This window comes from Elephantulus edwardii, unplaced genomic scaffold (assembly GCF_000299155.1).
Source record: "Elephantulus edwardii isolate Elephantulus edwardi_28Jun2011 unplaced genomic scaffold, EleEdw1.0 scaffold00058, whole genome shotgun sequence".
Classification (NCBI taxonomy): Eukaryota; Metazoa; Chordata; class Mammalia; order Macroscelidea; family Macroscelididae; genus Elephantulus; species Elephantulus edwardii.
The window spans coordinates 9,587,883-9,600,593 of record NW_006399808.1 but is presented as its reverse complement, the minus strand read 5'-3'; the positions used below and the strand labels follow the sequence as shown (position 1 = coordinate 9,600,593).

Here is a 12,711-nt window from a genome sequence, read left to right as displayed (position 1 = left end):
TAGCAGTGAATAGAGCATGAGGGTTCAAGTGGAGGTGGGGGCATAGAATATCCAGGAATAAAGTGGTGACTTAAGAATGGCTAATGTCCAGAGTAATACTATGGATTCATCTTTCAAGTGGCTCAAATAAAGTCCTAAACAGTATTTGCTTCCTTTGCAAGCAGAATGGAAATTGGAACTGCACATATTCCTTCCCAAAGAGCCAGGTCTCCTTAAAAGTTCCTGGCATCCCGAGGGGAAATGGCCAACTCTATGCTGAGATTGGCACAACCATGACAAGAATGCAGGGTACCAACTCTGTCTACAGTAGTTTTGTAAGAAAGGTATGACTCCAGGAAAGGAAAAGGGTAACCCTTACCACCTGCTGTGCGGCAGGCCTCTGGCCCTGACTTGTTCTCTTCCAGGGGCATCAGCTAGAACAAACAGAAGCCCTTCTGCCCCTGGTCTCCTGTGCCCAGACTCAGGGGCATAACTATTTTGTCTCCAGTCATCATCTGGGGGCATATCTACTCTTCGAGGACCAGAAGATCGGGATCCTGGAATAGCAGCCGAATTCCAAACAGAACTTGGGGGTACGTGAAAACTACTGGATGGTGTGGACAAGTGGTAAAGAATGGAAGAGTGGGAGAGATCCCTCCAGGACTGAGCATGAGGAACCTGAAGTCCCTGGTGTCTTTCTAGTCGAGAGGCAGTGTGAGTTAGTGGAGGTTGGCACCCTGGAGTGGTCAGAAATCTGGCCCCAATGTGCTGATTAGTCTCTGACCAGGGTCCCCAGGAAGAATCTCTCCTGGAACAATGGGGGAGACTCCGGTAGTTCAAAGTCTTTCTTGTGTATTTGATCCCTTGTGAAGTTTCACCCCTGTCACACACAGCCAGAAACTGCTGGGCATCCCTTGAAGTTCCTGGGGAGAGAAAAGAAACCCAAGACTGAGCATCTTCAGAAAGTCATTTTTCCCAGACCATTCCCAGCTCTTTGCTTCTAACTCCCCATCCCTCCTCAAGATCATTCTCACAGGGTGGGGGTGGGAGGAAGCATTGCTTTTTATTTAATTTTTTAAAATTATCAATATCATCAAAATTAACACAGGCAAAGGAACTGACCAGTATGGCTATCCTAGTCCTATTTCAGACTCTTAAAATTCTTCCTCCACCACACATACATGTACATACGCATGCACACAAACTAGCTCTCTTATACAGCAAAAGTATGCTACAGCTCTACCCGTAGAGCCTTTTTTAACATAGCACCTTCATGCCAACTGCTTACATTCTTGTTCATTCTCAGAGAACTCTTTGTTCAACCTACTCCTCCCCAAATCACAATGTGGGATAAAACCCTTTTTATCTATTCAATCCTCTTTCTCCAAAACAGAATACTTTTTAAATCACTTCTAAAAAAGACTATTTAATGATCTAGCAACATCTGCACTATGCCTTTGTGTGTAGGAATGTACATTCTGATTACCTAAACTCTCAGCTCTCAGAGAACTGAAAGACATCTTTTTCCCCGCTCATATTTTCACTATTTTTTAAAGTGCAGCCTACAATCAGTAATGCCTGACTGATCAGTGATGCCCTTGATAACTATTAAAGGAAACCAACTGCTTGGCTGATTCACTGATTAAAAGGGACTTCATGGACAAAATCATTCTAAATTTCAGTTCTTGTCCTCCTAGATCACTTTTCAACTGAGACACAGAAGGCAGAAGAAGAGAAAAGTAAGTAACTTTCTCTTTGGGGAGGCTCCTAAAGATTGGGTATTAACTCCTCTTGGTAACTGAAAAACTTATCTTACCATGACTAAAGGGAATTATGGTGGCCTACAGGTAAAGAACCAGGTACTGCCCTCCAAAGGCACATGGTTCAAATCCACCAGCTGCTCCTCAGAAAAAAGATGGGCAATCTCCTCCCATATGATTTACTGTCTCTGAAAACCTGTTAGAGGGTCAGCTATGAGTCAGTTCTGACTTGATGGCATACAACAACAACATCATGACTAAAAGCAGATCACTTTCATGGGGTTAGTCAGATTCTGGAGGCACTAGTTTAGACCCTGGTTCTAGAAACTATATTGCCCAAGAAATTATTCAATCACAATTCATCTAGATCAATGTTTGATTTAAAGCAGTAATTCATATTCTTTACCATCCCACTTTGGAGACACCCTGCCACCCAAGAGATAGCATTGTCTACAATATAACATTAAATTTGGGAGGAGTTACCTTGGGGTCTATGGGGCTCCCCTGCCATGTCGGGCATCACGACATCTGGGGACAGGAACTGTGGTTGGGGAGGATAGAGTTGGGGACCAAGGAGAAACACAGAAGGGTCAGAGGTGACAGAGAGGGAAGAGGAACTGGAACAACGATGCCCGGTTTCCAAAGGCTTTTTTCTCCAGTTTGATGACTCCTTATAATGAGACAAGACAAACAAAAACAAAGATGAGGATTAACACACAGCAGGATGTGGCTGGGTAAACACAATGAGGCAAAGGGGAAGCAGAGGGAACTACAACACAAATATTCCATTGTTCTGGAGTGATCCTTTTTACTCAACCAGTCTCTCTAGTCAGCCCATCCTAATTACCCAGGAAGTTTGGAAAGTCCACAGTTCAGATCACTTAATCAATCTTTCTTATAGTCCCCACCTTTCCAAGCTTACACTCTAGATCTTTAGCAAACTCCTTAATACTAACAGGAGAATGAGACAGAAATAGTAATAATAAAAAGATTCTAGAAACCTGGGAGATTGGGAAAGAGGATTCTATTCTCCCTCTAAGTCTGAGGACCTAAAATATATCTACTTAAATGCAGAACCACGGGCTCCACTTCCATCTTCTCTCCTGCCACTGCTAACATTCCACAACTTCCTTATTTGCTTGGCAAATTTATACTCATGATGCTTATGTTTGGTATATTAATTATTAACTTTTGTGATAAAGTGGCAGAAGTACTCCCTTTGACTTCTGAAACACTAATATGCCCAAAATGGAACCACTTTCTTAATAAATTTCTCATGATACCACTATTTTTCGAATTCACCTAGATTCAAATTGTGGTATTGCCTTTTGATTCCCACTTCCTAGCTATAATTTCATTTGCCTTTGACAAATATTGTCATTTCTACACAAAAATCTTTGTACTTAAACTCACCTGAACCTCTACATTAGCCTCCTAGCTCTAGTCAGCTACCACTTACCAACCTGCAGGTCCCAGGTGATCTGGTCCTGCTGACCTTTCTCATTTTATTTCCCACCATTCTTATTTCTTATCCTCTGAATTCTTCAAACATGCCATGCCCATAACTCACCTCAAGGCCTTTATACTTACAGTTTTCATTACCTGGAATATTCTTCTCATGGTTTTCATCTTCACCACTGATGTCTGTGATCAAATGTTATTTACATACAGATGATTTCCCTTGCCAAGCTATCTTAAATAGCCCTAATTATAACAACCACTATCTTTGTTTTTTTAATGCTCTTACCTCTCCATAATATTTATTGTCTAGAATTATATAATTTACTGGCTTTTATCTCAAGTTTCTTATTCATTTCAGTACATGAAACATTATAGGCACTTCATTGTATGGTCTGAGCATGTACACATGCGTGGCACATAGTAAGCACAAACATGGTAGGATATTATCACACAGCATAAAGACCAGCAGGCCTTCATCTCACTATAGGTAACCACTCCTTTCTTTTTGACACTCTTCCCTTGTTATCCATGAGACCACACTTCCCAGGCTCCCTTTCTCTTTCTGGCTTCTATTTTGTGTTCTTCAAAGGAACTACTTTAAATGTGATGCTCTTCAAGAATATGTCTTATCTCCTCTTTTCAAAGGCTATGATTCCAGTTCATAGGTCTCGCACCTACAGGTCTACCAGATAGATATCTCCATTCATGTTTAATATATCTACTGGAGGAAGGAGAAAGAATATAGTTTTGGTCCTGCCCCAGCTAGGAAGATGAGCGGAACCTGCTAATGTGTGTTTTCTGGTTTGGGGCTGAGACTAGAGTGTGTCTGTTATTCACAATAAGGTGTGAGATGATTGGATTTGGCCTCCTATTTAAAAAGGCTGTGGATCTCCCAAATAAAATAGGCTTGGAAGCAGGAGTGGCATTCACTTCCAAAAAAACCCCTTGCCTCTGGAAAACTATGAACTTGGAGAAAAGAGTAAAGTTTTGTGTTCAAGACTTTTGTTCATAGAGTCACTATGGGTTGTCTATGACTGTATGGCACTTAACAACAACAGCATACCAAATGAGCTGCTTTTGATTCAGTAAATATTTGCTTCTGCATCCTTATAGATGCTGGTACTTTATCTGCTGGATTTTCCTGCTTCCTCCAGGAAGGATTCCCTGAAAGTCTGGTTAAGATATTCCTTCTATTATGCTCCTTTAACATCAAATCTTCTTTATAATTACTTGTTTATTAATCCCCTGCTGTCACAGGAAGTCTAACAGGTGGCTTAGGGTTAAGGAGTTGCAATGTCAATCCAAAGGCCATCAGTTCAAATCCACCAAAAGTTCATGGGAGAAAGATGGGCACTTTCCTCCCGTGTAATTTACTACCTCTGAAAACTGCTGGGGGTCAGCTATGGGTCAGTTTCTCTTGACAATAACAACAACTGTTATTTAGTAGATAAGTTCCATTCTAAAGTATGAACTCTACCTAGCTCACTCTTCACCATATTTCTAGCACATCTTCACCATATTTCTAGCACATATGCTCAGAAAGCTTATGTTTGGAGTTTTTAAAAAAATAATTTGTGAATAATACAGGAAAAGGGGGGAGAAAAAAAAGCCATTTTACCATTAAGTGCACTGTAAGTATATAAGAAAGAATATGGAGCAAAAAAGACCACATTTTCTAAAAAGAAATGGCAGGCTGTCTAGAGGTATTTATAAACAGAAATACTGGTGCCTCTATGCAGAGAAATGGAATACGAAAAGCTCCAGTAGCCTAGTAGTAAAAAGTTGTGCTACAATCTCAAAGGCACACAGTTCAAATCCATAAGCTACTCCGTGAGAGGATAGACAATCTCCTCTCTTGCAATTTACTGCCTCTGAAAACTGCTGGAGGGTCAGCTATGAGTCAGTTCCAACTTGATGACACAAAACAACAACTTAAACAAAGGCATAATTTTCATTGTATTTCCTTTTATGGCATGCATTTATAATCTATTTTTAAATTTATACTAAAAGGGTCTAGTGGTCATCTTGCTGTGCATAAGTATGTGAAAGTCTCAAAAGATACAACCACCTTTACATTCAACCACTGACAATATTTGAGTTTATTAATCTCCTGTTTGTGTTTTCTTGTCCCTTCTTCATACCGATTCCTGCCATTAGTGCTCTATGGAACCAGAACCCCTCAGTCAGTTCATTGTACTGTGGTGGCTTAAATACCAGCAGAGTCACTTCTGGTGACACATTTCAGTGGTGCTTATGGAGTTAGCCAGATTAGGAAGAAGGGCCTGGTGATCTACTTACAAAAATTAGCCAATGAAAATCTAAACTTTATGGATTAACCTAAACGTGGCATTGTCTTGACTTTTTTGCTTTGGACATATTATAAGGGGAGATCAATTGCTGGAGGATTTAATCATATTTGGTAAAGAAGAGAACCAGTGAGAATGAGGGAGGCCCTTAGTAAGGACTAACACACGAGCTCAATGAACTCAAACATTTAAGTAAGGATGACACAGGGGTAGGTTTCTTTTGTTCTGTTGTGTGGAAGGTAACCATGAATCGAAGTCAACTGAATGACATCTATCATTTATTTACCATGTGAAAAGCCTCAGGAGGGTCTGAAATTATTTTATGTGTCTTGCTAATATACACACTTCACTTTAGTATATTGGACCTCAGTTAATAATGGAAAATTAGTACTTAATTTTTCCCTCTTTCTTTGAATAGTTCAGTTAGTTCTAAGAATTTCTCAGTAAGAAATCTTTTCTTCTCAGAGACTCCTCTCAAGGTCCCTGTGATTCTTCTTCCCACGGGGAGCCCTTTAGTACACACTTCCAGAACTGCCACAAGGAAGGGATATTGCTCTGGGCTCCAACTGAATGTAAAGTAGTAGCAATAAAGAAGTGACTCTCTGTCCTCATCTGAGTGGATATGGCTTTCTCCCAAAGGACAGCCTTCTGTTTCTTCCTGTCCCTTTACTTGCACTGTATTTTACCAATCAAAGAAAAGAAGATACTCTGAATCGATGGACTGTCATTCTACTTACGAAACTGGAATGGGAGCCTCCCTCTTCTCTTTCTGATATACCTGTGCACTGATACTACATGAGATGCAAAAAGAATTCTTCCTGCTGAAGTATTGGCAAGGTGAAGCCTTCAAATACAGAGACACAGGTAGACACATAACTACCAGACCTATGGTTTACCCACAAACTCTGTTTCCTGTTCCCAGGTATATGGGAGGGAACTGGGAAAGACTCACTAGTAGAGACTTGAATTAGACATATTTGAAAGGTGGTGACTATATGCTAATCTTCTATCACTCAAACCCAATTATCCAAACTGAAAATCAAACTCACTGCCATCAAGTCAATTCTGATTCTTAATAACTGTACAGAACAAAGTAGAACTGTCCCATAGAGTTTCCAAGGTTATAATATTTGTGGAAACAGACTGCCATATCTTTCTTCCATAGAGTGGCTGTTTGGTTCAAACCATCAACCCTTCAGTTAGCAGCCAAATGCTTAACCACTGTGTCATCAGGGTTCCTTAGCCACATAGATGCTGTTTAATTCAGACAGTCTCACATTACCATTCCACTTGTCTTACTACTAACATTTCTTCATACTTTCTTCTCCACCCTAAGCCCAGACAGTATCATGTGAGGTTGCTACCTGAGAAGCAGGCGTTGTGCTGGCTTCACAGAGACTGTGCTCCATTTCTGCTGTTGGGGTCTTTGAGAGACCAAGGCCAGGGGCTGAATGCAACCTCCTCCCCATGCTGTCTGCAGAGCCTGAGAAGGAAAACACACATGCAAGTTCAAGCCACCTCTTTCCCTCTGGCCTGAATTCTAAAATTCACTCAGGGTAGTGAAACTTTTGGGAAAATTAAAGGAGGGGTCATGAAGAAATACTCAAACGTTGAGTAGAAATAATTTTAGGAGGTTTTTCTTCACCTCGTGAAGGAGAAATTCATGAGGCAAAGTAGAAAAAAAAATTTCATGGGGATTTCCCCCACTATCTAAGTAAACTAATTAAAAATTTAGAGGTAGAAGTGATAAAAAAAAGTCATGGGGGACACCTCCACCTCTCAAGCTCAATATATTTCTCTCTTAAAGGAATCACTTGGGAGCTCAGGGGTAAAGGTGAGAGAAAGGTCTTTTTTGAAGTTGTTTTGATATGTGCAGAAGCACTGTTGCTGGTTTAGGCCAGTAGGTAGAACACAGTTAAATTAAAAAACTTGGCATAATGTTATGAGAGATTTACGAAGAGCACATCAAAAAGGAGAACAAATTCCTATTGATTTTCAGCCAGTATGGACTTTGAAAAGAACAGTAACAATGTCTGTGCAGGATTGTACTGATAATAAAAAAATTTGCAAAGAGAGATGGCTAAATCTTTGTATGAATATGAATTAAATGATACTATGTTAGAGAACGTTAAAGCTAAAGGCAAGAAACAGCCTATGTCACCTTTAGAAAGAACCTTAGGAAGACAATCCTGAATTATTATTTTCTCTTAATTAGCATGCATTGACTCAAATAGTGCTCTTCCCAGAAAATGATTTATAATTTAAAACATGGTTTAGAAAAAGAAAATAGAGAGAGGTTCTAAAGCTTAAAGCAGAAGCCTGTGTTTGTGTTGATTGCTTTGTTTTAAGTTTGCTGCTGTTGTTTCTTTGTTTGCTTTTTGTCTTAAGTTTAATGTAATAAAAGTTTTGAGCTTATACAATTCTGACAATTTCAGTAAAATAAGAAAAGTAAAGGATATAAGAACGAAGTTAACTTAAGAGAAAACTCTTGCTCTGGAAAATAAAGTAAGCAAAGAATAAGTTATAAAGATAGATAAATAAAAGCTGGAGCTGAAAAATGTTTAAGATGATAAAATCTCTAAATTAGTAAAAAATTTTTAAAATAGGCTGTGGTTAATGGTCATAAAGCTAGCTAGTCTGTTTATCTTTGGTAGTGTCCTGAATGCCAAAGACAAACACAAAACCAGTCTTTCACAGCTGCATAAATAAGGTAATCTAGGCGAGCTCTGGTGGCCTAGTGGCAAGAAGCTGCACTGCAATCTCAGAGGTACACGGTTCAAATCCACCAGATGCTCTGCTGAAGAAGGAGGGGCAATCTCCTCCTGTATCAGTCAGATCTGATTTGATGGTACACACAAAAAATAATGAAATTTTAAAAAAATAAATAAGGTGATCTAGAAGTTTTAGAAGTGGGTAAGAGAGAAAATGAAACTCAGTTCCCAGGGTAAAAGCAAAGAATAAAGGTTACAAAATGTGTCACAAAAGTTGAGTTCCCTTGATTGACTATCTGTAAAATCCAAACAGTCTTTCTGAACTGTTAAGAAAAATCCCTTTCCCAATTCTAAGTGCCATGCTCATTATAAAAGAGGAATGCCTCTGAGAAAAAGCTGTAGGGTGGAACAGTGGCTCCTGAGAAATTAGAAGCTTTAGGCTAATTTATTTCAGAACAATTCACAGGAAATTATTAGTCCTTGGTATTCTCCAGTGTTTGTAATAAAAAAGAAATCAGGTAAAGGGACTAATTGGATATTATCAGCCAAAGTAAAAATTTCACTTTTGCAAGATACTTATTATACAGATGTAAATAAAATGGATTATGCAGGTTATACTAATGGTAAAGATTATAAAGATGTTAAAACTAACTTGACTTTTGATCAACAGGCTGAATTAGATGTTATTATTATGTTACTGCAAGATAAAAATTTTCCTTTGACTAGAGTTACTGATTCACAATATGATGAGTTTACTGTAAGAAATATATAAACAGTACACTCCTTTTCAAGATACTAATATTACTACGTTATTTACTATGTTACAAGTTTTAATTCAGTAACGAGAGTCATAAATACACACACATATACACACACACACACACGCACACACACACACCCCTCACTCATATTTGAGCTCATTCTGGCCTTCCAGGACCAATGTCACAATTAAATGATAAAATAGATCAATTATTAGTAAAAAGTGTTAAAGTTAGTGAAGATTTTCATAATTAGACTTTACAAACTATGCTGAAAAAACAAAGGGGGGAGATGTGATAGCATGAATATCATCTCCTCAAAGTATTTTACAAAAAGCCTTACGTACTTTAATTTTTTTTTAAATGCTCCAACGCACTGAAGAACAACAGTGTTACTCTGGAGACTAAGGTGCATCTGATACAGGCCATAGTCTTTGCAATCACTTGCTATGCATCAGAGAGCTAGACAATGACCAGGGAGGATAGAAGGAGAACTGATGCCTTTGAGCTGTGGTGCTGGAGATGAGTATTGAATATACCAGGGACTGATAACAAACAGATTCGTCCTAGAGAGGGTTAAAACATGTTGCTCCTTGGAGGCTAGGATTCTGAAGCTTTGTCTGACATACTTTGAACATGTTGCAAGGAGGGACCAATCCTTGGAGAAGGATGTCATGCTTGGGAGGGTGGAGGGACAGGGCAGGAGAGAAAGACGCTCTATGAGGTGGATTGAATCAGTGACTAGGGTAACCGGGGTGGGTGTGTTGGAGACAATGAGGTTGGCACAAGATAAAGGTTTAGGGCTGTTGTACATAGGGTCGCTATGAGTTGCAGGCGACTGGATGGCACATAACAACAACAACAACAACAACAATGAAAAAGAAGAAACTCCAGCTGAAAGTCATTGGGTATTACACTCGATTAAAGAATTGAATCACCATATATATTTTAAAGAACCTCTAACTAATGAATAGGGTTGATAGAAAGAGAATTGATGTCTTTGAGCTGTGGTGCTAGAGAGGAGTGTTGAATATACCATGGACTGCTAGGAGACCAGACAGGTTTGTCCTGGAGAAGGTGAAGCCGGAATGCTCCTTGGAGTCAGGTACTCTGAAGCTTCATCTGGCATACTTTGGGCATGTTGCAAGGAGGGACTGGTCCTTGGAGAGGGACATCATGTTTGGCAGAGTGGAGGGGCGGTGAAGGAGAAGACATTCGATGAGATGGATCGATTCTGTGACTGGAGTGGTGGGAATAAGTGCGTTTGTGATGGCTAGGTTGGCACAGGATAGAACAGCGTTTAGAGCTCTTGTACATAGGGTCGCTATGAGTTGCAAACGACTTGATGGCACATAACAACAACAACAACAACAACTAATGAATGGAAAAAAGGGATTTGTCATTCATTAGGGTTGAGGATTTGCTTATATTTCTACAGGCACAGAAATGCTGTGGGTACCATCCAGAGACAAGAAACCCCAAGACGAGCTGAAAGAGGCCATACTTCGACAAGGATGGAATTGCAAAATGGGTAAATAGAATGGCAGCTAATACTAGCTATTGGGCATGTACTTCTAATCTTCTCTTATTAAAAATAACCCATTGTTTTGATGTGCTTGTACCTATTTATAATGACAGCCAGTAGTTTCCAGATTCCCATTATAACAGGGTATGCCTTCAATCTAAACAAAAAAGGATGCATTGGATACGAATCCCCTTGTCTGAAAGTAGCATAAGCAAGGCTTTATAAAGTTTTGGGTAATAGTACATCTCTCTATTACATGTTCTAAGGGTATGATTTTCATGGAGACATCAGTAACATAACTTCAGGTTATTCTGATAGTCCTCCCTGTCAGTTGCTTTATCTTTCTTAGAAAATTAAAAAAAAAAAAAAAAAAAAGAAAATTGATACATTGGAGACAATGTTGAATAGAGCAGGAATGAGTTTTAATTAATACTTCCTACAGAGGCGTCATTGATTGGAGCTTTGTTGGTTCCGCTCATCAGCATAGAAACACCAAAAACTTAAGTTAGTGCAAGGAAGGCAATGGATTTATAACTGTTGTTGTTGTTAAGTGCCGTCGAGTCGCAGGCAACTCATAGCGACCCTATGAAGGAGAGTCCTCGACGCTTGGGTGCCTTTCATCCTCTCTCCAGGTTCATAGGGTTTCCCGAGGCAAGCTATTATGGAAGTGAATGCCACTCCTCCTTCCAAGGATTTCTAACTACTCATGCTAATAACACTATCTCTTGGCATGGAGGAGAAATGGTGGAACCATATCCAAGTTTTCAACATTTTTCATATCAAAATCACTTATAAAAATTGGATCTCTGTTGAAATGTATTTTTATTTAGATTGGAAATTATTCATACTATCATAGTAGTAATGTTACCACCTCTAAATTTAAAAAGAAATTAAAACAATTACATTCGAGTCTGTGTTTCCTTACCTTATGTAAAAGGTTTAACTCGATGGGATTTTACAAAATTTAATATTATATTGTTCAAAATTGTTGTATATATACTTGTTTAAAGTTTTCCATTATTTTATCATTTAATTAAAGTATTTATATATTATGGTCCTGATTTGGATTATGGTTGTCAATATTAAAGCAAAAATGGCAATCATCCCCTGAAAGTATGATTTTATGATACTTGGTAACATAAATGCAGATTATACAAATGGATTTCACTTCATAGTATGCATAGGAATCAGATTGATTACATCTGTGGAAAGAACCATTGGAGAAGCTCAATATCAGCTGTGAAAACTAGGCCATGTGCTGATTGTGGAACAGACCACCAACATATGCAAGTTCAAGCTGACAAGAAGGAAAATTAAATCAAATCCACAGGAACCAAAATATGACCTTGAGTCTATCCCACCTGAATTTCAGAACTATCTAAGCAACAGGTTTGAGGCCTTGAACACCAAGGAGCAAAGACCAGATGAGTTGTGGGAGGATATCAAGAGTATTACCCAGGAAGAGTGCAAAAGATCATTACAAAGACAGAGGAAGAAAAGACCAAAATGAATCTCAGAAGAGACTCTGAATATTGCACTAGAGTGCAGAGAAGCTAAAGCAGAGGGAAGAATTCAAGGTATTAAAGAGCTGAAGAGAAGAGTTCAAGAGGCAGTATGGGAAGACAAAGTAAAATATTTCAATGAAATGTGCAAGGAGGTGGAGTCAGGAAATCAAAAGTGCTGAACTCGCTAAGCATTTCTTAAGCAGAAGAAATGAAGAACAAATTCAAACCTCGGGTTCTATACTTAAGGATGCTTTCAGCAGAATATTAAATGATCCAGGAAGTATTAAAAGAAGATGGAAAGAGTATACAGAGTCACTGTACTGAAAGGCATAGGCCGACACAGAAGAATTTAATGAAACAACATGTGAGCAAGAGCCTATGGTGATGAAGGAAGAAGTTCAACTGCTTTGAAGGAAATAGCAAAAAATAAGTCCCCAAGAATTAATGGTATACCAATTGACATATTTCAGCTAACAGATATCGACCGGCATGTGCTCACCAAGTTGTGTCAAGAAAGCTGGAGGACAACTACTTGGCCAACTGACAGAGAGATCTATATTTGTTCCCATTCCAAAGAAAGGTGATCCAACAGAGTGTGGAAATTATTAAACAATATCATTAATTTCAGCGAGGGCGACGCAGCGCGGAGGGCGACGCAGCGCGGAGGGCGACGCAGCGCGGAGGGCGACGCAGCGCGGAGGGCGAC

At 39.2% G+C, this 12,711-nt stretch overlaps 1 protein-coding gene across 1 annotated transcript in view; it reads right to left on the bottom strand.

The window, feature by feature from the left end:
• Positions 1-354: 354 nt before the first annotated feature.
• Positions 355-12,711, bottom strand: part of USP54 (ubiquitin specific peptidase 54) — a 106,482-nt gene continuing 94,125 nt past the window's right edge. Inside the window, exons 19-21 of the mRNA XM_006887536.1 lie at positions 6,871-6,989; positions 2,223-2,409; positions 355-902 (exon numbers count right to left, since the gene is read on the bottom strand). Coding sequence (XP_006887598.1) covers positions 355-902; positions 2,223-2,409; positions 6,871-6,989 — 854 coding nt within the window. The remainder of the gene's footprint in view (positions 903-2,222; positions 2,410-6,870; positions 6,990-12,711) is intronic.